Source organism: Salmo salar, chromosome 06 (assembly GCF_965601325.2).
Source record: "Salmo salar chromosome 06, fSalSal1, whole genome shotgun sequence".
NCBI classification, from domain to species: Eukaryota; Metazoa; Chordata; class Actinopteri; order Salmoniformes; family Salmonidae; genus Salmo; species Salmo salar.
The window spans coordinates 66,730,009-66,754,798 of record NC_138296.1 but is presented as its reverse complement, the minus strand read 5'-3'; the positions used below and the strand labels follow the sequence as shown (position 1 = coordinate 66,754,798).

Below are 24,790 nucleotides of genomic sequence, written 5' to 3'. Positions count from 1 at the left end.
AAAACCCTGCAGATTAGACCCATAAATGTAATCAATTGAGACAATAACAAAACTCATAAGCAACAGAATGGCAAAAGTATTACCAGACTTGATAAATATTACTCAAACAGGGTTCTAAAAACCAAGATGTAGATTTATCAATAATTGGTCTTAATTCCAAAAGGGCTTTGACCGTCTTGGAGTGGCCTTTTTTTAATAAAAAAATTGGAAGCATTAAGCTTTCCGGCTAAAATAATACATGTCATAAAAATATTATATAAATATCCTAAAACAAAAATATATGCAAATAATACATTATCTTTAAGTTGCTTTTGAAAGGGGTACGAGACAGGGATGTCCTCTCCCTTCTTGCACAGGCAGTTGAACCGCTTGCAGAAGGAATTAGATAGGACCCAAGCTTAACATGTATCAGTATTGGTAAGCATGAATATAAACTAAACTTATTTGCTGACAATCTCCTGATATACCTGACTAATATTGTAAAGTCAATGCCTCCCCTTGTTAAAAATATTTTCGAAATAGTCTAAAATATCAGGATATAAAATGTACATGATAAAAAAAAAAACTAAAAGAAATGTCAATAAGAAGAATAATAACTCATGATCTACAGCAATACTTTAAGTGAGCCACAAAAAAATATTAAATGCATAGGATGCTTAATAAGTGACAACAAACAACCAAGTATATAACGATGACTTTATCCCATTATTCAACAACATGAAAGCAGATCTAATTAAATGGAATAACCTCCCAATAAATCTTACAGGTAGAGCAAGTCTTAGAATGGCATGGCTCACAAAGTTTTTACATTTATTACCCCATGAAGACATTCTTTTAAAAAGTATACTCGTCCATAACAGACTTCAACTGGGCAAATAAAACTCATAGAATAAATAGGAAAGTTTTGCAAGTGCTTAAATCTGAGGGTGGTTCTAATCTTGCAGATTTAGAATTATATCAATTCGCCACCCAAGACTTTTACTTGTGATTTATTGTTAAATGCACTAAAGATTAACAATGGGTATGTATTGATGATGCGCATGCTCATCCCCAGAATCTTTTTGCATGTTTGTTTTCAAAGGATGGAACTAAGATAATTAACAACTTCATAGTTAACAACATGGAAGAAAATGAAACGGATTTTACAAGAACCAATATCACTCCCTAAAAACACACCCCTATGGAACAATCCTTGGATAGCTTTTATGAATTTACTGATAAATTGGCCCACATGGAAAACTAAAGGCATAGAAACTGTAAATGACATGGTAATAGGAATTACAATTTCCATGACAGATTTAAAAAGCAATTTTGTACTGTCCAATGTAGACATTTTCAAGTATATGCAACTTTTTGGGCAACTTGACCAAATTCACATAGAAATGATCTGTCATTGTAATTGAAAGCAACTCTAAAAAGCAGTAGATCTGTTCTATGTGCGCTGTTTCTATGCTTCCCGTTCTTAAGTTTCATTTTTGAGTCTTTTACTTTCGGTTTTGAACTCCAGCTATATTTCACAGCGGTTTAGATGATACAATGATTCTCTACACCATACTTGCTGGTTTTGTCACATAAGCTGAAAGGCAAACTATTAGAATTTTAGCAACAAGGAAATGGTGGAGCGATTTCTGCATAGTGCACCTTTTAAAAGTTGTAAATCATGATTTCGACCTGAAAGCTTTTGGACATCAGAGCAATGTTGAGGGAATCCTATTTGACTCCGATAAAGATACTCATATGATATGTAAGATAAAAAAAATCTTTCAGAGAGCCTATCCAACTGACAATCTCTTAGAAAAAAATATAAACTATTGGAATCAAGACTTAAAAAGAAGTGATCTAGGCACAAAATGGAGTGTTGGAACATAACTAATGAAATTACAGTTAACGAAAATGTACTCTTAATCCAGTATAAACTAATGTATAGAATGTATTATACAAATTCTACAGCACAACGGCAGAGTCATGTCTTAAGTGTAAAACTAACAATGACTCAATAATTCATGCCTTCTGGGAGTGCTATAAAGTCCAAAGGTTATGGGCGGAGTTAGAAAGTTGGCTCTCAGAAGTTTTACAATGCAAGTTTACTTTTAATCCCTCTAACTGCATATTTCAAGACATGGCATTTGAGGGTGCAGTGAGATACACAATGGGGTAGACCATATTTTTCTCGTCAAGGATTTTGAGAAAAATTCTACTTCAAAAAACTGGAAATCAAATGATCTTCCATCACTACAATAGTGGATTAATCAAATGTAGTTGTATTTAAATATTGAAAGCTGTGGGCTACGGAGGAAAATGGAACAATGCAATTTAATGGCATAGAGTGCTACAACTACTGGAAAGTTCCGGGGGAAGGATGAGATGGAGTGTGGTTGTGAGATACGTGATGTGTATGCTTGCGGAGGGAACGTGGGTTTGAGCAGGTGTGATGTCGTTGATTTCTGTTGGAATTTTTGTGCGTCTGTTCATTGTCTTTTGTTTATGTATGGTTGTTATGGTTTGAGAAAGAATATGAATAAAATTGAACAAAAAAGAATCTTCCAGGTCACCTCTAGTAATTTATGTTACTGGGTCAGCTGAGTAGCAATTAGTCAGCTCTAGGCTCTGCTGAATAGCTTTTGTTTATGACACTGCAGATATCTGATGATATGTGAGCGATAAAGTATGGTGCAGTAAGGGGATTACAATGGAACTTGTGAGTGTGACAGTGTTCACTAACACAGAGGTGGATACAGTCACTGCAATCAAATTACAGTACAATCAATAAAAGCTAATAGCGGTGTGTCTGTTTATTCAGTGCTATCTGGGACAAGCGGTAGAACATGTTTAAATAGACTAGTGATGGTTACATACGGCTTTGCGGTTGGTGCTGCACCCTAAACCTCATCACCTATCCCTGAGAAGGAGTTTTCTGCTGTGAAAAGCAGTTAGTCCTTGCTGTGTTCTGCCCCTGGGAAACAGAAAGTCCAGCCAATGTGGTTAGAAGGGAATAACTGGTTATAACTGGTCATAAAGTTTGTTCTCTCTGCTCTGTTCTCTCTCCAGTTGGAGTTTAGCTGTAACTGTATGTATGGAGCCTGCCCAGGGGCCAGGCTGTTGGCAGACCAGACAGAGATAGGCAGTGTTGTCCAGTGGGTCATATTCCCATGCTGTTTATCTCTCTGGACTGTTCACGGCCAGACAGCTCGGCAGAAAAATGTCCTCGACTACTTAACCTTCCCGACCCCGTGCCGTAATGCTTTGACCCCACCACTGTAGGGACTGTGAGAGTTGGTGGAGGCTTCAGATTCAGTTGAAATCTGTATTAATCATCCGCTAGAAACCACTGGGAAAGTTTTGGGTTTTGGTGAACTGTTGTTTGTTTTGTAGGTAGTGCAGTGTTCAGTATAGCCTACTGAAATAAATCCTTAAACATTTATATGACTTCTTTTAGCATTTGCATGTTTAAAGAGGCATGTGTTTCTCACTCATCCACTTCTATTTTCAGGTGATCTGTCCTTGAAGAAGGCGACTGAGAGCAGCGTGATCGATTTCAACAGCACCGAGAAGTGCCCAGGCAGTAGTGGGACTAATGTCCAGAGCAGCATTAGTTTCCAGTGTGGGAAGACTATGGTAAGTCACCCAGTCACACCTGTCATTACAAATGAAGAGTAGTCATGGAAATTCTACGTATTGAAGGCTGCTTATGAATTTCCTGTCAAATCGCACTTGTGGGTTTAAGTTGAGAAGGATTTTACCGCAAAAGCATGTCTGTTCTTTGTCAGTCTGGTGGTGAAACGAAACTACAAATACTGTGGTGGTCTCTTTATTGAACATTTTAAAGTTCTCTCTAGAAACAGAAGCGTGAACGAAACATGATATTAAATAGCATATAGTGATGTAATATGTTTAGAATGAATACCTGGCCTGCCTGTTGATAAGCAGAGGTGTGTAACCATGTGATCGCAGTATTGACAGTGATCATAGCTAGAATGGTAGCTTTGCAACGGAACAAACACAATTATCATGGTAGTCCAGTTCCTCTAGTATTGACTTCCTTGTATGTCATCACATGTATTGTAGCAGAGAGGAGATGAAACCCAACTGTCATGTCATATGTCAACTAAAACTATGTTTTTGCTCTTACCCCCCACCCCCCAGGGAACACCAGAGTTTGTAACTGTGGCCCAGTGTGTTCATTACTTTGAATGGAGAACATATGCAGCCTGCAAAAAGAATAAATACAAGCCCGATAAAGAGGTATGTCTGAATAGCGAAGTGCAGCTGACACTACAGGATGTATGTGTGTGTCAGCTCTTAGTGGTCTGTATGCAGGCACGCGCGCGGGAGTGTGTGAGGCCGCAGTGTGTGGGGGGAGGTGAGTCTGTGACAGGCACATTCTCCAGTGTGGGAAAAGTCACTTGCTGTCTCTTGTGTATTTTTATTTATTATTTAACCTTTATTTAACTAGGCAAGTCAGTTAAGAACAAGTTCTTATTTATAATGACGGCCTAGGAACAGTGTACAGTGACTTGTTCAGGGGCAGAACGACAGATTTTTACCTTGTTAGTTCGGGGATTCGATTTAGCAACCTTTCGGTTACTGGCCCAACGCTCTAACCACTAGGCTACCTGTTTCCATTTAAATATCAACTCATTCCACTATTATATTGGACTTCAGTTACAGTATGTGCCAAAACACACTGAAAGTCTTCCTGTCATGTTGTAATTCTACCGTTTTAACTCTGTGTCTAGGTCCCCTGCTATGTCTTCGACACGGATGGGAAGAAGCACGATCTGAACCCACTCATCAAACTCACAGATGGTTACCTGGTGGACGACTCCGATGATGAAGTTCACTTTTATATTAACATATGCAGAAGCCTAAGTACGTTTCCTTAATAGTATTAATTGTCCTATGATTAAATTAAGATGTTAGTGGTTTTTGTTATTGCTTCGTATTGTGGTAAAAATGGCTCTGCTTCCTCCCCAGACCGTCAGGAGAGCCACTGCCCCGCGGGCTCTGCTGCCTGCCTGACCACCAGCAAGGGCTCCTTCAGCATGGGCCTACCCACTACCCAGCTAGAGCTGGCCTCCAGTGACAGGTATAGCCATGCTAATGCTATACTGTCCACGCACAAAGACCATGCTAACCGCTAGCTAGCATCCTCTGTCTCTAGTCTACCTCAAGCTTGATAATTGCTGAGCGACCTTCATGCTGACCGGTTATCGACCGGCCCCAGAGCTGCATCGCCTTTCTGAATGGCTGATTTCTCTCTTTTTCTCACCGTGCCAGATTGAGGCTGCGATACGAGGAATCCTCGGACAGCACGCCGGACTTCTGCAGCGGCCACACCCCTGCTGTTACCATCACCTTCATCTGCCCCTCACGCAGGCAGGAGGTAAGAGAGACCTGGCTGTCTGACCCATGGGATCATCCATTGATCAAACCATACTATTCATCATACCACAGAATTAACACACCGAATAGTGGTAATTCATCAAATAGAAGTATGCTCCACATGTCAACCTACACGTGAACACTTTGTATTAAAGTACAATATCTCCTCAATTTTTGTTGTGTGTGTGACCTTTGACCTTACCATTACAGGGTACTGACCCCAAGATGACAGCCAAGTCCAACTGCAGGTATGAGGTAGAGTGGGTGACGGAGTATGCCTGCCACAGAGACTACCTGGAGAGTCACAACTGCACCCTGACCAGCAAGCAGCACAACATCAACATAGACCTCACCCACCTCACCCTCGGCTGTGAGTCCGTCCAGCCCCACACACAGGCTTTGAGAAACATTTGACAATGCAATGCTATGCGTAATCATGTGACCTTTCTAATTCTCACTGACTCTGGCTAATTCAATTCACAGTTGAAGCCAGTTCCTCTAACAGTGAATGATAACGTGTTGAGAGACACGTAACTAATATCATTGTGTCACGTTCTGTGTGTGTAGCTGCAGACAACCCTTATATGGCTGAGGCCAAGAGCAGCGATGGGAAGGACAACTATTTCTACTACCTGAATGTGTGTGGGGAAATCAAGGCAGGAGAGTGTGGTGGCGACCCGCACTACGTGTCCGCTTGCCAAGTCAAAGCAACGGGAGATCAAAGCAAAAAGATAGCTGGGAGATACCACAATCAAACACTAAGGTTGTTTTAATAGGAATACATATTTTCTCTTCATCTCTCTCCATCTCAGCTTGTCTCTCCTTCTCTTTGTAATTTGGAACATTACTAAGCGTTTTATTTGGCTCTATTCCAGGTACTCCGATGGCGACCTGACACTGATCTATCCAGATGGGAGCAGGTGCAGCTCTGGCTTTCAGCGCATGACCATCATCAACTTTGAGTGCAACAAAACAGCAGGTGAGCATAACCCATAGCATGTCTAAGGAGAAAACGAGGCCCTTTTTTTTAAATGAACAATACTTTCTTCTGTAGAGGTCACTCGCCTAAGTCTTATCTATCACATTCTCATTATTCCTCTTCCTCATTTCCTCACTTCCTCGTTTGTGTGATTCACAGGAAACGACGGCAGAGGCTCGCCTGTGTTTGCTGGTGAAACAGACTGCACTTACTACTTTGACTGGCAGACAGCTTCCGCCTGTGTGAAGGAGGAGGAGGATCTACTCTGCAGGGTCAGCCAGTATAAACACTATGACCTGTCCCCCTTAACACGCTACCCTGGTAAGATGGAGTCCTGGATAATCTCTATTCACAGAGAGATGTTGCATGGGCTATAGCAGACATAGTACTGAAACCTTGAGTTGAACATCATTATTTATGAATGTAAATGCCCAGGACCTGACTTCCAATTTTACACTTGAAGTGAAAGTGATCCGAGCCCTAACACATTTAAATATGGAGGCTAAACCACGTGACATTCTGTTGGTGGTGTTATCTGTCTTTCAGAGTCTGAGTCGGCCCAGAACTGGGAGGCTGTGGACGCCAACGCCCCCAAGTCAGACAAAATGCGCTTCTACGTCAACGTGTGTCACAAAGTCCTCCAGCAGGGGGACACCAGTACATGCCCTGAGGACGCTGCCATCTGCGCCGTGGGTAAGTCTGGAGAAGATCTGGGTCTGTTTTCGTAAAGCATCTCAGAGTTGGAGTGCAGATCTAGGATCAGTTTAGCCCTTTAAATGATGAAAGAACAGGGGCACCTGATCAGTTCTACTCTGAGACGCTAATCTATACACAGCATTCTATCAAATCTGAGAAACAAAGATATTTGTCGTCCTTAACATGTATTCAATCCTCTCTTTTAGGAAAAGACAAAGTTATCAGCTTGGGCAAATTCCTCACCTCCCCGACAAAAAGAAATGACAGCGACGACATACGCCTGGTCTACACAGAGGGAGATGAATGCAGGAAGAACATGAAAATGAAGAGCATCATGATTCTGAAATGCAAGCCAGGTGAGTGTTAGATAGACTTGTAAGTTAGCTGCAGAGTTGAAGGTGAACAAGGAGGTGCCTGAAAGTGGAGCTAGCTAGCGTTCAGTCTACTTTTTCAACTCCTAACTTTCTTTGTGTGTCCCCTCTCCCCCCCCCCAACCCTCCTGTCCTCCTATCCAGGTGATCTAGAGAGTGCCCCCATCATGCGAAGCGTGTCCAGTGATGGCTGTGTGTATGAGTTTGAGTGGTACACGGCTGCAGCCTGTGTCATGTCCAGGACAGTGGGGGACAACTGCAAGGTGGAAGACCCCCAAGCTGGTAGGTCACACGGACCCACTGGACCCAGATGCCTACCAGCGATGGTGATATGATACACTATTTGCTGTTTAATGCAATAATACTACTGATTCTCTTTTGTCTTCGCTCTACAGGATTCTCATTTGACCTGTCCCCCCTGTCTAAACCTGGAGGAGGCTTTTACAACATGTCCAACGCTCATTATGACTACTTCATTAACGTCTGTGGCTCTGTCACTGCAGCCAAATGCCCTGTGAAAGCCGGGGCCTGTCAGGTGGACCAGAGGCATGTTTTATCATACTAAATAAATCCTTATGAATATAGAGGAGGTGGACATGCCCACCAACAGTAGTAGGAAAAGCTTGTATCTGGACTTTGTAAATGTGCTTTTAGAGTTCCGACTGTTTGAGGTGGACTGAATGTTTTAGCTTCTGTTTTTCTGTTTGGTGTGTCTGTCTGCTACAGTGGCTCTAACTCGTGGAGCCTGGGGGAGTTTAACTCTCAGCTGTCCTACTATGACGGGATGCTCAAGCTGTCCTACAGCAACGGCTCTCGGTACAACAACGGGCAACACACACTGCGCTCCACCATGATCTCATTCCTCTGTGACCGAGAGGCCGGCGCCGGCAAGCCTGAGTTCCAGGTACTGACTGGGTCCTGTCATGTGCTGCTGACAGAGCTCATCCAATCTCTTATAAGTAGCACCTCGTATGGTTCACCTATGCAGTGATTCAACTGTAAAATCATTTACCGTGAATATACCATTTTCATAACCGTATTGATCCTCACAGGTTGAGGACAGTTACACCTATAACTTCAGGTGGTATACGTCCTACGCCTGCCCAGAGAGGCCACATGAGTGTGTGGTGACAGACCCCAACACACTGGACCAGTATGACCTGTCCAGGTGAGACCCCTGCACAAAGATATGTTATGACTAGACCCGGGAATTTTCCCGGATCACAAAGCTTGATCTGGAAAAACTCCAGGTATAGACATTAACCACGTTTACATGCACACTAATATCCCGTTATTATTCGGGTTACTCAAGTATAACCCATATAATCATCATATCCCGTTTACAGTAACCCGAAAAGGCTTGTATCCTGGTTATGAGAAACCTGGATAAGATGCCTGAGATATGCTATCTTAAACGGGATACTGTGGCATGTAAACATCTTATCCTGTTTACTGTTGTTTTTCGCGGTCTGCGTAGGCTCAGTTTCGCATAGTATGGGTGTTGTGTGATGTTTTAATCTGATTGTCAAACAAATAACTTAAAGTAGGCTACCTGCCCAGTTACTGTATATCCACCATAATAATAGATTTTTCTGATACTCTGTACTGGACCGTATAGCCTACTGGCTACTTTCCCCCTTAATTTAGGAACGTTTCTGCTTATAATTTCCGACATTTGGTAGGCAATATTATATTTTCCTACTTTTGGTAGGCCATTTGTTTGTCAACTATACTGCCCTACCAAGCAAAAAGGCAGAAACTGCTCATTTGGTCATTTTTGCTACATTAAATATATGCTTAATCATGTGGACAAGTATCCTGCCTCGTATTGTGTTTTGGATAAAATGCGGGTCATGTTAACAGTAACTGCATAAAGTTACTGTGAAACCAAGGTAAATAAAAGCAATTTTTCTCAGTTCCATGCTACTGCTTTTTTGCTTGGTAGGGCAGTATAGTTAGTAAGATATATGCAGCTTCTCTTCTGTCATAACTTGTTCCCCCAGAAGACTAAATAAAGGTGTGCTTACAAGAATAATGTCTAACATTGAAAAAATGAATATATTAGTGATCTAGTTAACACCGGTAAAGTCTGTTTCGTTTAGGGACCGTGGAGGAAAATCAACAACTTCAAAACAGATTGTTTTGTTGTGCAAAAGATTGTTCCTGTGCAAAATGTCCAAGTGTCATCAGTTTGACCGGTTTTAAGGAAATGAAAAGCTGAGAAAACAAAACACTTTTCTGATAACCTGAAGTCTTATCTTGGGTGCATATTTTATGTTTGAAATACTGTCTGCTTGCATAACAGTGTCGAAGATAACATGTGCATCCACATTTTTTCCACTCCCGTTCCCTGATATATTTCAGTTACTGTTCCATTTAATCCATATGAACTTAAATGAGGAACATTCTGTTTATTCATGCATACAGGGATACTCGTGAGTGGGATATCAACGGTGCATGTAAACCGCTTATCCCGAATAACACCTTAAGCGGGATATGAGTTACCATTTGGAATACTGTGCGCATGTATACGTGGTCAATGACTACGGCTTAGAATTTGTACTGGTCAGGTCACGGGGTCATGGAAAAACTCCCAGTCCTAGTTAAGGCAGACATGAAACAATATTTGAGGAATAATGTGTGTAACCCTCCTCTCTGTCCTCTCTCCCAGTCTCTCCCGGTCTAGTGGAAGGAGTAACTGGCAGGCCATGGACCTGTCTGACCCTAACAACCTGAGGAAGTACTACATCAACATGTGTCGTCCTCTGAATGCCGTGCAGGGCTGTGACCGCCAAGCCTCTGTCTGCCAGATTAAATACCAGCATCAGCATGTTAGTGTCAGAGCTGTGGGATATCCTGTAGGACGAGTTTTACACACTAGGATGTGTGTTAAATATTGTTTGGGTCATGGAACGTCAATTTCACAATTTCTGACAATAGCTCATTAATAAACAGTATTAAAAAGTTCAGAGACTATTCCTAAAAAATTATTACAATTTTAGTTGTTGATATAAATTGAAGGTAAGGTTGGTAGTGTCCCTCTTCTGGATCTGGTAGCCATCCACTGTGGGTCTGGCTTAGTACTTGTAGCTCGATGTGACTCTGGACTTTCTCTGTGTTGTCATCAGGGCATCCTGTCTGAAACGGTGTCTGTCAGTAACATGGGCCTGGCTAAGAGAGGTCCAGCGATCGAGGAGAAGGACCGCCTGCTGCTGGAGTACACAGACGGCTCCGAGTGCATCTCAGACGGCCTGAAACTCACCTACACCACACGTATCCACCTGGTCTGCTCCAGTGGATTTGTGGTAAGTGGAATGGCATATTTATAGGGCTCTGTGTCAAAAAGAAATCAGATTTTGTTTAATCTTTGTCATTATATCTGCCTAGGATTGTAACACTGATCTGCCTGTCTTTTTCTGTATTTGCAGTCGTCCGGCCCTCGTTTCCTCAATTATGGGAACTGTACTGCCAACTTCATGTGGGAGACTGGGGCAGCTTGTGCCATCAGTACTGCTGATGACCAGAACATGGTGAGCTGTTACATTCCACATCAACTGGCAGCATTATAGTGTTTGTCATGATGTCTAACCTAACATAGCAGGTGTAAAAGAAACGCCTGAGTGGGGTTTCTTTCTAGTAACTGTCGGGGGAGATTCTCTTCTTCACTGTTCAACCAATCCAGTAAATGTGGAGGTGTTAAGATGGAGTTTCGCTTTGTTAAGTCCAAAAGCGGAAGTTGCGTCACAGGCTCTCTTTCCATTTCCCCTGAAATGGGCGCATGATGTCTGTAAAGACCTGTTAGATTGGCCGAGGGCTCATCAATAATTTTTGTTGATTGTTCTATTGTATGGCAGACCTGCTCTGTGAGGGATCCCAACACTGGCTTTGAGTTCAATTTGCTTCCTCTGGCCTCCAAGACTGGCTACAAGGCTGAAGGCAATGGGAAAACATTTGTGGTAAGTCACAGTCAAGCACTCTGTGGTGTGGCCTCAGGTCATAGCAGAAATTGTGAATAATGTGCATTTTCTAATCCATTTCCCCGGGCATCCACTTCCTGGGGTAAATTTCTTGTCTCCTATTGGAGACAAGAAATTAGTGTAGTAGTAGAGTTGTTGGACACTGTGCCTGACCTATATGACACCCCCCCCAGGTGAATATCTGTGGTGAGGTGGCAGAGTGTGGGAAGGACCAGGGGAAGCCTGTAGCTGGCTGTGAGCTGGACAATAGCCTGGTTGTTGGTCCTGTGGGAGTGGAGAGATCTCTACAGTACTCTACTGACGGCCTGCTCACACTCACATACAAAGGAGACGTGAACAGGCCTACAGGTACAGTCAATGGATCCAACCATCATCACTCACTAAGGGCTGACCCTGGGGCTCAATTAGCATTGCTGGAGTATGGAAGTCTGAACGAAATGCATGTTGTGACACTAAAGTGTACTAAAGTCAGGTTATGAATGTTTTAGTCTGAGCACTAACTTGTTTCCTCCCCCCCCCCCCCCCCCAGGCACCAGGGACACCTTCACCATTCGGTTTCTTTGTGACCAGGACGCCCACGTCGGCACTCTGAAACTGGTCCGAGAGGAGCTCAGCTCGTCCACACTCGTCACACACGATGTCTTTTTTGAGTTTTCCACAGCCCTGGCATGCATCCCTGCCCCTGTGGACTGTCGTGTCACTGGTAGGAACAAAACTGTTAATGCAGCAGTTCCCAAACTAGGGGTCGCGAAACCATGTGGGGTCGCCTGGTATGAAAATGGATTTGCGGGAGAATTTCCAAAATCCCGCCCCAAAAAATAAATTTAGTAAAAAAGGTAGCGTTTTTATATCTCAAAATCATTGTAATGTGGTTAACCTTCAAAATCTACGATTTTTTTTGTATTGAAATCTAAAATCTACAATTCCACCGTAGAGAGCCCTTAGATGGTGGGAAAAGGCCGCACTTCACCTTTGCGCTTGAATCAGAATGATTCAAGTGCACAGTCAAGTGGGGCCTCTCAAGCTGTCATGTGACCGAATGCTGCAGACAATGGCTTCACGGGTCACTACAGAGGACTTCTGGTTCCTGACTCAAAGGGAATAATACCCTGCCTCCTCCCACAGAGCGTTAAAACCCATAGTACCCTTCGCCAGCTCATATCTGTGTGAAGCTGGATTCAGTTCTCTGGTCTGCATTAATACCAAATATCAATCCAGTTTGGATGTGACAGCAGAGATGAGGTGCGCACTGTTGACCACGCCCCCTGACTTTGAGAAGCTCTGACGCAACATGCATCAAGCCACACCCATCTCATTAGTGGTGGTGAGATAATGGTGCTTTCAAGACAACTAGGTCAAATCATGACATCAGTGATCTTCAGGTCGGAACTTTAGAAAAAGGCACGAGTTCCTGAGCTGGAATTCCGAGGTAGATGACCGTTCAAAACGATATTTCCCAGTCGGAGTTGTTTTTTCCGAGTTGTCTTAAACACTCGGAAGTCTGAGATTTCCTAGTTCCCAGTTGTTTTGACCGCGGCATTAGAGACATGTTAGACTAATTTGCAATTGACTGTCATAGCCCCACATTAAATGTACTGTATGTGATAGTGAGTTGAGAAGACAATCAGAAATACTGTTATAATGTTTTGTAATCGACTGCCATAGGCCCAAATAAAGAAAGTGAACATGGGCTGTTAGTGACAGATTTCTTTCACATGGTTGGGATCGCGAGAATTTTGAGAACCTCTGTATTAATGTCTTCAAAACGTTATAGATGTCTTCAGTATGGCGCTAACATGGCATATCACTTTATCAAACTATGGTCATAGAAATGGGTCTTCATATTAATTGAAAGATATTGTTCAGCTTCTCATCCTGGATTCACAGAGTGACGTTCTACTCTTTCAGATTCCCACGGTAACGTGTATGACCTGAGTCACCTGAGCAGGGACAGTGAAGACAGTCCCTGGGTGGCCATCGACACGTCTGAGCAGGCCAAGAAACGCCGCTTCTTCATCAACGTGTGTAAACCTCTGCCTCCAGTCCAGGGATGCCCCGGTGAGTCGCATGCAATTAGCCTATGTGAAGGCCAGGAAATGAGTCATCGCTTGGCCTTCATGAGGATAGAAAGGGAGCTGTTCCATCAGTATTAATTGATGTTCAGCTTTTGCGTTTGACTACATGCATACAGTATAGAAGTGTTTAAGTGTTTGTCAGACTGTATACAAACATATGAGTGTCTTGTCTTTTTATACGTTTGTACCACAATGGAGTCGATTAGTTTGTCTCGCCGTGTGTGAGGTACTGTCAGTGTTAATGCCGTCCTTTGCTAACTGTCCTCCTCCATCTGCAGATGGTCTCCTGGGTGCATGTGGCACCATAGAGGGTAAAAGTGTAAACCTGGGCTACGTCCAGTCCAGCCCCCAGGTGGCCTCTGACGGCTCCATCAGCATCGTCTACCTCAACGGGGACCGCTGTGACAAAGGCCACCACTCCACACGTATCATCTTCCAGTGTGACGACAACCCTGTAAGTACACTTGCTCTCTATGGGAATGCTCTTCCATGTTATGGCCGTAGAGTGGCAAGAATCCGTATGAAATGTTACTTATTGATGTTAATGATCCCATTTACCATATATGTTCCCTCCTAATCCCTTCAGTACCAGTCAAAAGTTTGGACACACCTATTCATTATAGGATTTTTCTTTATTTTTTACTATTTTCTACATTGTAGAATAATAGTGAAGACATCAAAACTATGAAATTACACATGGAATCATGTAGTAACCACATAAGTGTTAAATAAATCAAAATATATTTGCCTTGATGACAGCCATCCTTTTCCTTGATGACAGCTTTGCACACTCTTGGCATTCTCTCAACCAGCTTCACCTGGAATGCTTTTCCAACAGTCTTGAAGGAGTTCCTACATATGCTGAGCACTTGTTGGATGCTTTTCCTTCACTCTGCGGTACAACTCATCCCAAACCATCTCAATTGGGTTTAGGTCCGGTGATTGTGAAGGCCAGGTTATCTGATGCAGCACTCCATCACTCTCCTTGGTTAAATATCCCTTACACAGCCTGGAGGTGTGTTGGGTCATTGTCCTGTTGAAAAACAAATGATCGTCCCACTAAGCGCAAAGCAGATGGGACGGCGTATCACTGGAGAATGCTATAGTAACCATGCTGGTTAAGTGCCTTGAATTCTAAATAAATCACTGACAGTGTCACCAGCAAAGCACCATCACACAACTTCCTCCATGCTTCACGGTGGGGAACCACACATGCGGAGATCATCCGTTCACCTACAGTACTCTGCGTTTCACAAAGACACAGCGGTTGGAACCAAAAATCTCAGATTTGGACTCATCAGACCAAAAGACAGATTTCTACCGGTCTAATGTCCATTGCTCGTGTTTCTTGGCCCAAGCAAGTCTCTTATTCTCATTGGTGTCCTTTAGTAATGTTTTCTTTGCAGCAATTCGACCACGAAGGCCTGATTTCACGCAGTCTCCTCTGAACTGTTGATGTTGAGATGTGTCTGTTACTTGAGCTCTGTGAAGCATTTATTTGGGCTGCAATTTCTGAGGCTGGTAACTCTAATGAATGTGTCCTCTCCAGCAGAGATAACTCTGGGTCTTCCTTTCCAATGGAGGTCCTCATGAGAGCCAGTTTCATCATAGTGCTTAATGGTTTTTGTGACTGCACTTGAAGAAACTTTAAAAGTTCTTGAAATGTTCCAGATTGACTGACCTTTGTGTCTTAAAGTAATGATGGACTGTCGTTTCTCTTTGCTTATTTGAGCTGTTCTTGCCATAATATGGACTTGTTCTTTTACCAAATAGGACTATCTTCTCTATACCACCCCTACCTTGTCACAACACCACTGATTGGCTCAAACTACAATGTAGAAAATAGTAAAAATAAAGAAAAACCCTTGAATGAGTAGGTGTGTCCAAACTTTTGACTGGTACTGTATATTTTTCATGTTTGGTTCATTTACCAACAGGGCTCTCCTGTATTTGACCGTCAAGACGGCTGTGAGTATGTGTTCATGTGGAGAACCTCCGAGGCGTGTCCTCTCACCAGTGCTCAGGGTAGGTTTTGGAGGAGGAGGCTGCCATGTTTAGTGTCGTGGCTCTGGCTAAGACTGATACTTTTCTCCACCGGTGTCATCATCATGCTTAAGGTAACTCTCCTCTCCCTGACTCCTGCAGGTGAAAACTGTAAAGTCAAGGACCCCAGAAGTGGCTACATGTTTGACATGAGTTCCCTGTCAGGGAAGGACTACATGGTGAAGAGTGGCCAGTACCAGTACCACTTCTCTGTCTGCGGCGGGCTTCAGAGAGGGATCTGCACACACAAAGACACAGGAAATGACCAGGTTTCAGCCTGTCAGGTGAAAGACAGCACCCACAGAATCGCTGGTATGTAAAATCTGTCCAGAAATATCTTGAGTTGGTTCAACTTCTTTAGAAAGCTTTGATTTTCTTTTGGTAGTAATTGATAAAACCTCTGAGAAACAGCTGTTTGGTTATTCACCACAGGGATGGCCTCACAGACTCTGAGCTATGTTGGAGATCAGATCGTCCTCAACTACACTGGTGGGGAGACATGTCACAAGATCTACCAGAGATCCACAGAGATCTACTTCTCCTGTCATCCTAAAATGAACCCTGTGAGTCGAAGTGACGCTGAAAGAGCAAACGTGTAATATGACATCTATGCTCGTCCCACAGTGTTTGTGAATGTGGGAGTTACTGGGTTGTTGTGGTGTTTCTGCCTGTAGGGGGTGCCAGAGTTCATCAAGGAGACTGCGGAGTGCACCTACCTGTTTACCTGGCGTACTGCTCTCGCCTGTATCCCAGTCAAGACTACCAGCTGCTCCTACCAGTATGGATAGTCCTGTTCTATTCTGGGAGCTCTCTTCCCAACACAACCTCCTCTTTCTCCCATACAATGACTAGTTTCCCCTTTGTCAGTTATTTTAAACTGACTGTTTGGTATTTTTCCCCCCACAGAGATTCTAATGGCAACTCGTACGACCTCTCCTCTCTGGCCCTGGACTCCAGAAACTGGGTGGTTGAGCCCAGCACTGGGAAGCAGGAGCGTTACTACATCAACGTCTGCAGGTCTCTGGTGCAACAGGGGGGTAAGTGCCTATCCTCAACACCGGCATCCTTTATATGAAGGACACTGGTGGTTCCTGTGTAGTTTTAATTTCCCCATTTGTGTGAACTAACATCAACCTTCTCGTAAAGTCTTCAATCACAGTTTGAATGTGGTGCAATTATGCTCGCCTTCTGAACCTTTCTTTCCTCTCCTCATGTTGTAGGCTCCTGGAAGTGTCCGTCCAACGCAGCTTCCTGTCAGAAGAGCGGGGAGCACTATGTGAGTCTGGGAGAGGCCGAGTCGGCGCCACAGTGGGACCAGAACATCCTGGTTCTTAGGTACACTAACGGAGAGATGTGTCCCGGTGGACAGAGGAATAAGAGTACCATTGTACGCTTCAAATGTGACCCGGACAAAGTGGTAAGGGATCATAGACATCACACACACACACACACACACACACACACACACACCCCCCCCCCCCCCCCCCCCCCCCCCGGCTGAGTAGACTGAACATGTTTCCCCTGTCCCTGCCCCAGGACTCGAGGCCTACACTGATAACGACCATAGAGGAGTGTGTCTACACCTTTGTGTGGTTCGCTGCAGCCGCCTGCCCCCTCAACAGCAGCCAGCACGGAGACTGCAGAGTCACCAATCCAGTCACCGGTGAGTCCCACTCCAACACTGAAAAGTGAAAGGGGTCTGCCTACACTAGGCCATGTTACCATTCTGAAAAGGTATTTGCGTTAAGTATGATTAACATGGGAAAATACCACCGTTCTCGTAGGATCTCAGTGCAGTCAGGCACCCCAGTGCAAAGAGTTAGTGAGCAACTCCTCCATGTGCTATTGTTTTGTTTTGACACCTGTACTGTGCTGCCCTCCTGAACCCAGGCCACCTCTTTGACCTGAACGGACTAAGCCAGGAGGGAGGCTACATTTTGTACGACAACCTGGACAACCTGCACCTTAAGAAGATGTTCCGGCTCAACGTGTGTGGGGAAGTCACCAACGCAGGCTGTGGACCAGACACAGGTACAACAATGTTATATCTCACAGGCTCTGGTTTGGCTGGGAAATCTCTGCCCCTTACTGGTAAAAGCCTGATTCCCACAGCAATCATTTAACAGTCCTGCCAATGTCAGCTGGCCAGCAATGATGAGGTCACTGAGCCATGGACCAGACACGGGTCCCAAGACAGCTGTTTAAAGATTAAACCCACTTTTCAAGAAGATGGTGGTTTATGCAGCTGGGTTATGTAATGGTCTTTGGCTCTGCATAAAATGTAGTCCCTATTGTCTTGAAATGTATCAATGAAGACGGTCACTTATGGTCGTTTTGATGTGTGTGCAGGTGTGTGTATCAAGGACACCAAGAGTGCTCTGAGTGGCGGGCGGGCCAGCAGGAAGCTGTCATACCTGGACCAGGTGGTGGAACTGACCTATGAGGGTGGGGCTGTGTGTGCCGCCGACCCCGCCCTCACACACAAGAGCATCATCAGCTTTGTGTGCAAGGCCCACGGTGAGGCCAGCACGGGGCCGGTACTGGTGGACTCGGACAAGAACACGTGCACACACTTCTTCTCCTGGCACACGCCCTTGGTGTGTGAACACCAGGTAATGACCGGTGGCGCTTCCCAATTCCAAAACAACCCCGTAGCCTCCTACCCCTTAAACATAGTAGATCTGAAAGAATTGGATAGATGTAACCATTATGGCAATTTGCATTTGAAACGCTAGCTAGAATTTCTTCAACCGTGCTTACCAGTCGTGCCATACAGATCAGGCAACCAGTGAGTCCTTGACGTAAAGTCAGTGTGCTGCTTGATAAAGTAGCAGTGTGGTAGACATCAGATAGAGGCCCCATCTACTGTAACTGATTACTGAGGCTAACTAACTGTCTGTGTTGACTACCTAAACTAAGTAGTTCATGTGCTATTTACGTAAATGACTGTACACCACGATGAGGTGGAAGAGAAAAGGCTATGTGAATACATCATGTTTAGTCTGCTGAATGGTAGACCTTTACAGATGACTTGTATGTTGAGTTTAACCTGAGGTGTACAAATCTTAACAGCTGTCAATTTTGTATTAGAATTTGTTTACTTTGATAGGTGTGTTATATCTGTACATTTTTTGTAATAGCAACTTTAATATGTAAACATCGACTTTGCTGCCTGAGGTATGCCTTTTGTCTTTGCTAGCCCCCTCGTCTGTCTCACTTTCGTACTGTGTTCCGTAGGTCAAGTGTTCAGTCCTGAACGGCTCTACCCTCATCGACCTGACCCCTCTGATCCACGTGACGGGTTACTACACAGCCACCAACGAAGACCTGGTGGACAAGAACCAGTCCCCTAACTTCTACATCAACATCTGCCAGCCCCTAAACCCCATTCCTGGGGTCACATGTCCCCCAGGGGCCGCTGTCTGCATGAACCCCTACCAAGGGCCCCCCATAGTGAGTCGACAAACACAGAAACGCGTGCATACACACACACACACACACACACACACACACACAGAAATTAACACTCATCCATAGTATTCCCTCTGTGTTTACAAACCAACATGTTCAATTGTATATTTCCCTGTGTCTCTCTCTTGCTAACAGGACATTGGTCGAATCACCTCCGGCCCGGTGTTCAACAGCGTGACCAATGAGGTGTCAATCACCTTCAACAGCACCACTGCCTGCCCCTCTGACCCCACCCAGAACTACACCTCCACCATCATGTTCACCTGCCAGAGAGGCCTGGAGCTGGTCAGTACCACACCAGAGGCATAGATGACGTGTCTGTATGTTAGAGACCTCTCATTGTCTTGTTTTCTCACTGATGGCTCTTGTGTTGAAAAGAGTTTTCTTCGAAAATGAGTTTTGGCGTCTTGGAAAACTTGTGCATGTTTAGTCTTTGTGGTATTAAAGCCTCTGTCCTGTCCCCCCCAGGGCTCGCCCCAGATGATCAGGAAGCACAAGTGTATGTATGTGTTTGAGTGGGCCACTCCCCTGGTCTGTTCTGACGCCACGCAGACCAAAGGCTGCACCCTGACAGACTCACAGCTGCAGTTCACCTTTGACCTCTCACCCCTCTCTGGGGAGATTCAGGTGGTTTGACCTTTTATATATACGACCTCTTACCCTCAACATATCTACATGTTCTGTTATACTTAGCTATACGTGTTATCTATGCATTAACACATGTATTCAGTGGAAAGTAGTCCTTCTTTTTCATGATGCTTTTTCATCCATTTGTCTTTCTCTTCCAGGTGCCTGTCGGCTCAGAGACCTATAAGATCAATGTGTGTGGGGAGGTGGCAGACCCCAGCTGTAAGAACAGTGCAGTGTGTGTGCAGTCGCCGGGCGGATCAGCGTTCTCCTATGGCATCAGCCAGGCCATGACTATGGACTACAAACACGAGGAGCAGGCTGTCATCATGCAGTACGGAGGAGGAGACATCTGCCCTCCAGGTTAGACAGGCTATCCTCAGTCCCACACCCTGGTGTCTATGGGCAAGTCAAATGAGAACCTTCATGCCACAGATATTGCACAATGTTTGACCAGTGTCCAGTGTTGCAGTGGCTTATAGGGTGTCACATAAGACTGCAGCCTCTGATGCTTTGGTGAAGTGTTTATCAGCCTGTTGTTGTGCTGTATGTCAAAGTGAAGCTCGTTTGGGCCTTATGGTTTCCATTTCTCCATTTCAGTGACTGAGAATGACGAGGTTTGCGTTTTTCCCTTCAACTTCCTGAAGAAGTCGTATACGGCGTGTACAACCAAGGGCAGGATGGACAATAGACTATGGTGTGCCACCACCAGTGACTTTGACAAGGATAAGAAATGGGGATTCTGCGTTCAGGGTAATGACTGTGTTGAAATCTGTGTAAAAAGGAAACTATTTTGAGTGTGTGTCTCCTAGAGGCTCTGGGCTTAGCTGTGCTCAACTCTGCTGTGTGGGTCGTGTCTCAGGGACAGGGAAGAGGCAGTCGTCCATCCTGTTCACCTGTGACCAGTCAGCCGGCCATGGCACCCCACAGCTGCTGAGTGAGACAGGGGGCTGCGCTGCCACCTTCCAGTGGAAAACCATGGCTGTGTGCCCACCGAAGAAGATGGAGTGTAAGCTGGTGAACCAGCACCAGACCTTCAACCTGCGCACCCTCTCCTCTCTCACCGAGCCGTGGAAGTTCAGCCACAACAAAGCAGCGTATGTTTAGCTTTTCCCTACTGCTTCTCTTTCTTTCTCCTCCTCTCCCTTTCTCCCTCCTCCTTTCCCCTTCTTTCTTCCTCTCCCTCTGTACCACTTGATGAGGATCGAACATGCACAGTAGTGGTTAGGCGCTAGAAAACATTTTGCTATCTCCAGGTACTACATCAACCTGTGCCAGGGGATCCATGGGGGCCTGCCAGGCTGCCCCGAGGGAGCCACGGTGTGCCGGAAGACCAGCGATGGGAAGACCCAGACCCTGGGCCTCGTCTACACCCAGAAGATGGCAGTCTCTGGTGGGTTTTGCAGACTTACTTACTGACACTTACTTCAAAATGGCATGTTTGTGTAATGAACTGAAACTTCTTAGGTTTGTGTGTTTTTGTTAAGGATCCCAGTAATATTAGTCCTGGTAGACTTAACCCCTGTAAGGAACCCAGTAACATTAGTCCTGGTAGACTTAACCCCTGTAAGGAACCCAGTAATATTAGTCCTGGTAGACTTAACCCCTGTAAGGAACCCAGTAACATTAGTCCTGGTAGACTTAACCCCTGTAAGGAACCCAGTAACATTAGTCCTGGTAGACTTAACCCCTGTACGGAACCCAGTAATATTAGTCCTGGTAGACTTAACCCCTGTAAGGAACCCAGTAATATTAGTCCTGGTAGACTTAACCCCTGTAAGGAACCCAGTAATATTAGTCCTGGTAGACTTAACCCCTGTAAGGAACCCAGTAATATTAGTCCTGGTAGACTTATCCCCTGTAAGGAACCCAGTAATATTAGTCCTGGTAGACTTAACCCCTGTAAGGAACCCAGTAATATTAGTCCTGGTAGACTTATCCCCTTTAACCTCTTACATCTAGACCTTCCGCTAGCGGAACACCTGCTCCAATATCCAATGTTAGGCGTGGCGCGAATTACAAATTCCTCAAAAAAACCCAAACTTCAATTTTTCAAACATATGACTATTTCACAGCATTTTAAAGACAAGACTCTCCTTTATCTAACCACACTGTCCGATTTCAAAAAGGCTTTACAGCGAAAGCAAAACATTAGATTATGTCAGCAGAGTACCCAGCCAGAAATAATCAGACACCCATTTTTCAAGCTAGCATATAATGTCACAAAAAACAAAACCACAGCTAAATGCAGCACAAACCTTTGATGATCTTCATCAGATGACACTCCTAGCACATTATGTTATACAATACATGCATGTTTTGTTCAATCAAGTTCATATTTATATCAAAAACCAGCTTTTTACATTAGCATGTGACGTTCAGAACTAGCATTCCTACCGAACACTTCCGGTGAATTTACTAAATTACTCACGATTAACGTTCACAAAAAACATAACAATTATTTTAAGAATTATAGATACAGAACTCCTTTGTGCAATCGAGGTGTCCGATTTTAAAATAGCTTTTCGGTGAAAGCACATTTTGCAATATTCTGAGTAGATAGCCCAGCCATCACGGCTAGCTATTTTGACACCCACCAAGTTTGACCCTCACCAAACTCCGATTTACTATTAGAAAATGTTGATTACCCTTTGGTGTTCTTCGTCAGAATGCACTCCCAGGAATGCTACTTCAATAAGAAATGTTGGTTTGGTTCCAAATAATCCATAGTTATATCCAAATAGCGGCGTTTTGTTCGTGCGTTCAAGACACTATCCAAGGGTGACGATGGGTTACGCGCCCGACGCGTTTCGTGACAAAAAATGTCTAAATATTCCATTACCGTACTTCGAAGCATGTCAACCGCTGTTTAAAATCAATTTTTATGCCATTTTTCTCGTAAAAAAGCGATAATATTCCGACCGGGAGTGGTTGTTTTCGTTCAAAGAGAGAAAGTAAACATGGAGTCGACTCGTGCACGCGCCTCAGTCTCATAGTACTCTGACCGACCACTATCCAAACGCGCTAATGTTTTTCAGCCAGGGCCTGCAAAGCCACGATTCAGCTTTTTGCCGCCTTCTGAGAGCCCATGGGAGCCGTAGGAAGTGTCACGTAACAGCAGAGATCCCCTGTTTTGGATAGAGATAATCAAGAAGGCCAAGAAATGGTCAGACAGGGTACTTACTGTACAGAATCTTCTCAGGTTTTGGCCTGCCAAATGAGTTCTGTTATACTCACAGACACCATTCAAACAGTTTTAGAAACTTTGGAGTGTTTTCTATCCAAAGCTAATAATTATATGCATATTCTAGTTTCTGGGCAGGAGTAATAATCAGATTAAATCGGGTACGTTTTTTATCCGGCCGTGAAAATTCTGCCCCCTATCCATAACAGGTTAAGGAACCCAGTAATATTAGTCCTGGTAGACTTAACCCCTGTAGGGAACCCAGTAATATTAGTCCTGGTAGACTTAACCCCTGTAAGGAACCCAGTAATATTAGTCCTGGGAGACTTAACCCCTGTAAGGAACCCAGAAATATTAGTCCTGGTAGACTTATCCCCTTTAACCACCCCTCCTTTTCCCAGATAAGAAGATCCTAGTGAGCTACGCTATGGGAGACAATGTGTGTGGGAACGGCCTCCAGGCCAAGACAGTGGTCCAGCTGACATGTGGTCCTAATATAGGCCAGCCCAAGCTGCTGAGGTGAGTGAGCTGTGAGTAGCTAGCCTGGGAGAGCTTCCTCTCTTGTAGCCCTGTCCCAGATCTCTTTATGACTTATATAACCAACTTGTATTGTTGTTGGCTATTCAGCACAAACAGATCTGGGACCAGGTTACCTCCCCGACAGGGGAAAGCCAACTGGCCTCAAGCTAGCAAAAATATGTGGCCCTGTGGGCAAAATAAACCTCTATCCAACTGAATAACACTAGGAAAAGTTACTGAATGTTCAAGTTGAAGAGGCACATCTAAACTCCTTCCGAGTTGAAAATTGACCACTTAAACGTCAGTTTCAATTCTTGAACGTCATGTTTATTTTTCTAGTTAAACTTTTCCATCTCTCACGGTTTCATTTGTCACTCTTTGAAGGATACTTGTTAACTCTCACTGTACCACACACACACACACTGTGTCTCTGTCTCTTTGTGCGTAGCGTGGATGATGCCATGTGTGAATTCGTGCTGGGCTGGGAGACACGTGCGGCATGCGCTGTTCAACAACATGAGGTGGTGATGGTCAATGGAACCATCAAAGTCCCCGATACAGGGGCCAACTTCAGCCTGGGGGCCCTCTACCACAGGTGACACCTCTCATCACCAACACAGTTCAATCAACCCACTTTGTCACAACAATCCAGGCCATTTATCACATTCACCCTTCACATCCACTAACGAGGGTATTGAGATGCAGTAACCATCATACACCCAGAGTTAAACCATTAACTCTGACCATCTTATGTTGAGACCTGTTATGAGTCAAGTTCATGTGCTGGGCCAAAAAAATGTTTTTCTTCAGGTCATTGAGGTTATATATTGCTAAACAAGCTTCTTTGCATCCTATCGGTATCATATAACAACCTCACTTGCTAAATGAATGCAAACTCAAGTTGGGAGTGCCTGTGACTGGATTCACATCAGGATTTCCTAAACCCAGACAGAGCGAGATCACAGGTCAAAGCCTCTTATATCAGCTAGTCAAATGACGCTCCGAACTGCATGAAAGCCTATCACAACAACAGTGGGCCGCCTCAGACGCAGTTGAACCTCTCTACAGTTGCACCAGGGAACAGAAAGCAAACATTTGTCAATGTACTAGAGGAAAGATGAAATAAGCCTTTTATAAATGTACTCAGACCAGGTTTTTTTGTCCCCCTGTCCACTCTGTAGGCTCTACCAGGCCTCTGGGGACATCCGCGCCAACGGGGACCAGTACATCTATGACATCCAGCTGTCAGGCATCACCAACAGCTCCTCCTCCAAGTGTCTGGGGGCCAACATTTGTCAGGTGAAGATCAATGGAGACCACAGGAGGAAGATCGGCTTCTCCAGCATGGCCAAGTACTACGTCAAAGGTAAAAGGCATACGTGCCAGACACAGGTTTACTCCAAAGTGGTCTGGGCTTTTGGGTAATACAGTGTGAGTGGGTTTGGGGAATAGTTTTGAATGTCCTC

The 24,790-nt window shown here is 44.5% G+C and overlaps 1 protein-coding gene across 2 annotated transcripts in view; it reads left to right on the top strand.

Moving 5' to 3' along the window:
* The window catches only part of igf2r (insulin-like growth factor 2 receptor), a 34,791-nt gene that overhangs the window by 3,823 nt on the left and 6,178 nt on the right, over window positions 1-24,790 (top strand). The window contains exons 1-43 of one of the 2 annotated variants that reach the window (XM_045720813.2): window positions 2,146-2,426; window positions 3,491-3,615; window positions 4,144-4,242; window positions 4,737-4,869; window positions 4,975-5,086; window positions 5,278-5,383; window positions 5,593-5,752; window positions 5,950-6,145; window positions 6,258-6,361; window positions 6,521-6,682; window positions 6,908-7,054; window positions 7,264-7,413; window positions 7,573-7,710; window positions 7,824-7,974; window positions 8,155-8,332; window positions 8,481-8,596; window positions 10,100-10,259; window positions 10,557-10,733; window positions 10,857-10,958; window positions 11,283-11,384; window positions 11,579-11,753; window positions 11,935-12,108; window positions 13,314-13,463; window positions 13,759-13,934; window positions 15,418-15,505; window positions 15,626-15,835; window positions 15,956-16,086; window positions 16,198-16,301; window positions 16,430-16,560; window positions 16,744-16,940; window positions 17,060-17,186; window positions 17,414-17,554; window positions 17,873-18,135; window positions 18,761-18,976; window positions 19,130-19,279; window positions 19,463-19,621; window positions 19,783-19,984; window positions 20,222-20,374; window positions 20,484-20,718; window positions 20,878-21,014; window positions 23,207-23,324; window positions 23,773-23,919; window positions 24,506-24,690. In XM_045720813.2, coding sequence (XP_045576769.2) covers window positions 3,613-3,615; window positions 4,144-4,242; window positions 4,737-4,869; window positions 4,975-5,086; window positions 5,278-5,383; window positions 5,593-5,752; window positions 5,950-6,145; window positions 6,258-6,361; window positions 6,521-6,682; window positions 6,908-7,054; window positions 7,264-7,413; window positions 7,573-7,710; window positions 7,824-7,974; window positions 8,155-8,332; window positions 8,481-8,596; window positions 10,100-10,259; window positions 10,557-10,733; window positions 10,857-10,958; window positions 11,283-11,384; window positions 11,579-11,753; window positions 11,935-12,108; window positions 13,314-13,463; window positions 13,759-13,934; window positions 15,418-15,505; window positions 15,626-15,835; window positions 15,956-16,086; window positions 16,198-16,301; window positions 16,430-16,560; window positions 16,744-16,940; window positions 17,060-17,186; window positions 17,414-17,554; window positions 17,873-18,135; window positions 18,761-18,976; window positions 19,130-19,279; window positions 19,463-19,621; window positions 19,783-19,984; window positions 20,222-20,374; window positions 20,484-20,718; window positions 20,878-21,014; window positions 23,207-23,324; window positions 23,773-23,919; window positions 24,506-24,690 — 6,265 coding nt within the window. In that variant the 5' untranslated portion in view covers window positions 2,146-2,426; window positions 3,491-3,612. Of the gene's footprint in view, window positions 1-2,145; window positions 2,427-3,490; window positions 3,616-4,143; window positions 4,243-4,736; window positions 4,870-4,974; window positions 5,087-5,277; window positions 5,384-5,592; window positions 5,753-5,949; window positions 6,146-6,257; window positions 6,362-6,520; window positions 6,683-6,907; window positions 7,055-7,263; window positions 7,414-7,572; window positions 7,711-7,823; window positions 7,975-8,154; window positions 8,333-8,480; window positions 8,597-10,099; window positions 10,260-10,556; window positions 10,734-10,856; window positions 10,959-11,282; window positions 11,385-11,578; window positions 11,754-11,934; window positions 12,109-13,313; window positions 13,464-13,758; window positions 13,935-15,417; window positions 15,506-15,625; window positions 15,836-15,955; window positions 16,087-16,197; window positions 16,302-16,429; window positions 16,561-16,743; window positions 16,941-17,059; window positions 17,187-17,413; window positions 17,555-17,872; window positions 18,136-18,760; window positions 18,977-19,129; window positions 19,280-19,462; window positions 19,622-19,782; window positions 19,985-20,221; window positions 20,375-20,483; window positions 20,719-20,877; window positions 21,015-23,206; window positions 23,325-23,772; window positions 23,920-24,505; window positions 24,691-24,790 lie in introns of those variants that run through there. The other variant, XM_014205162.3, reaches the window with a different exon arrangement.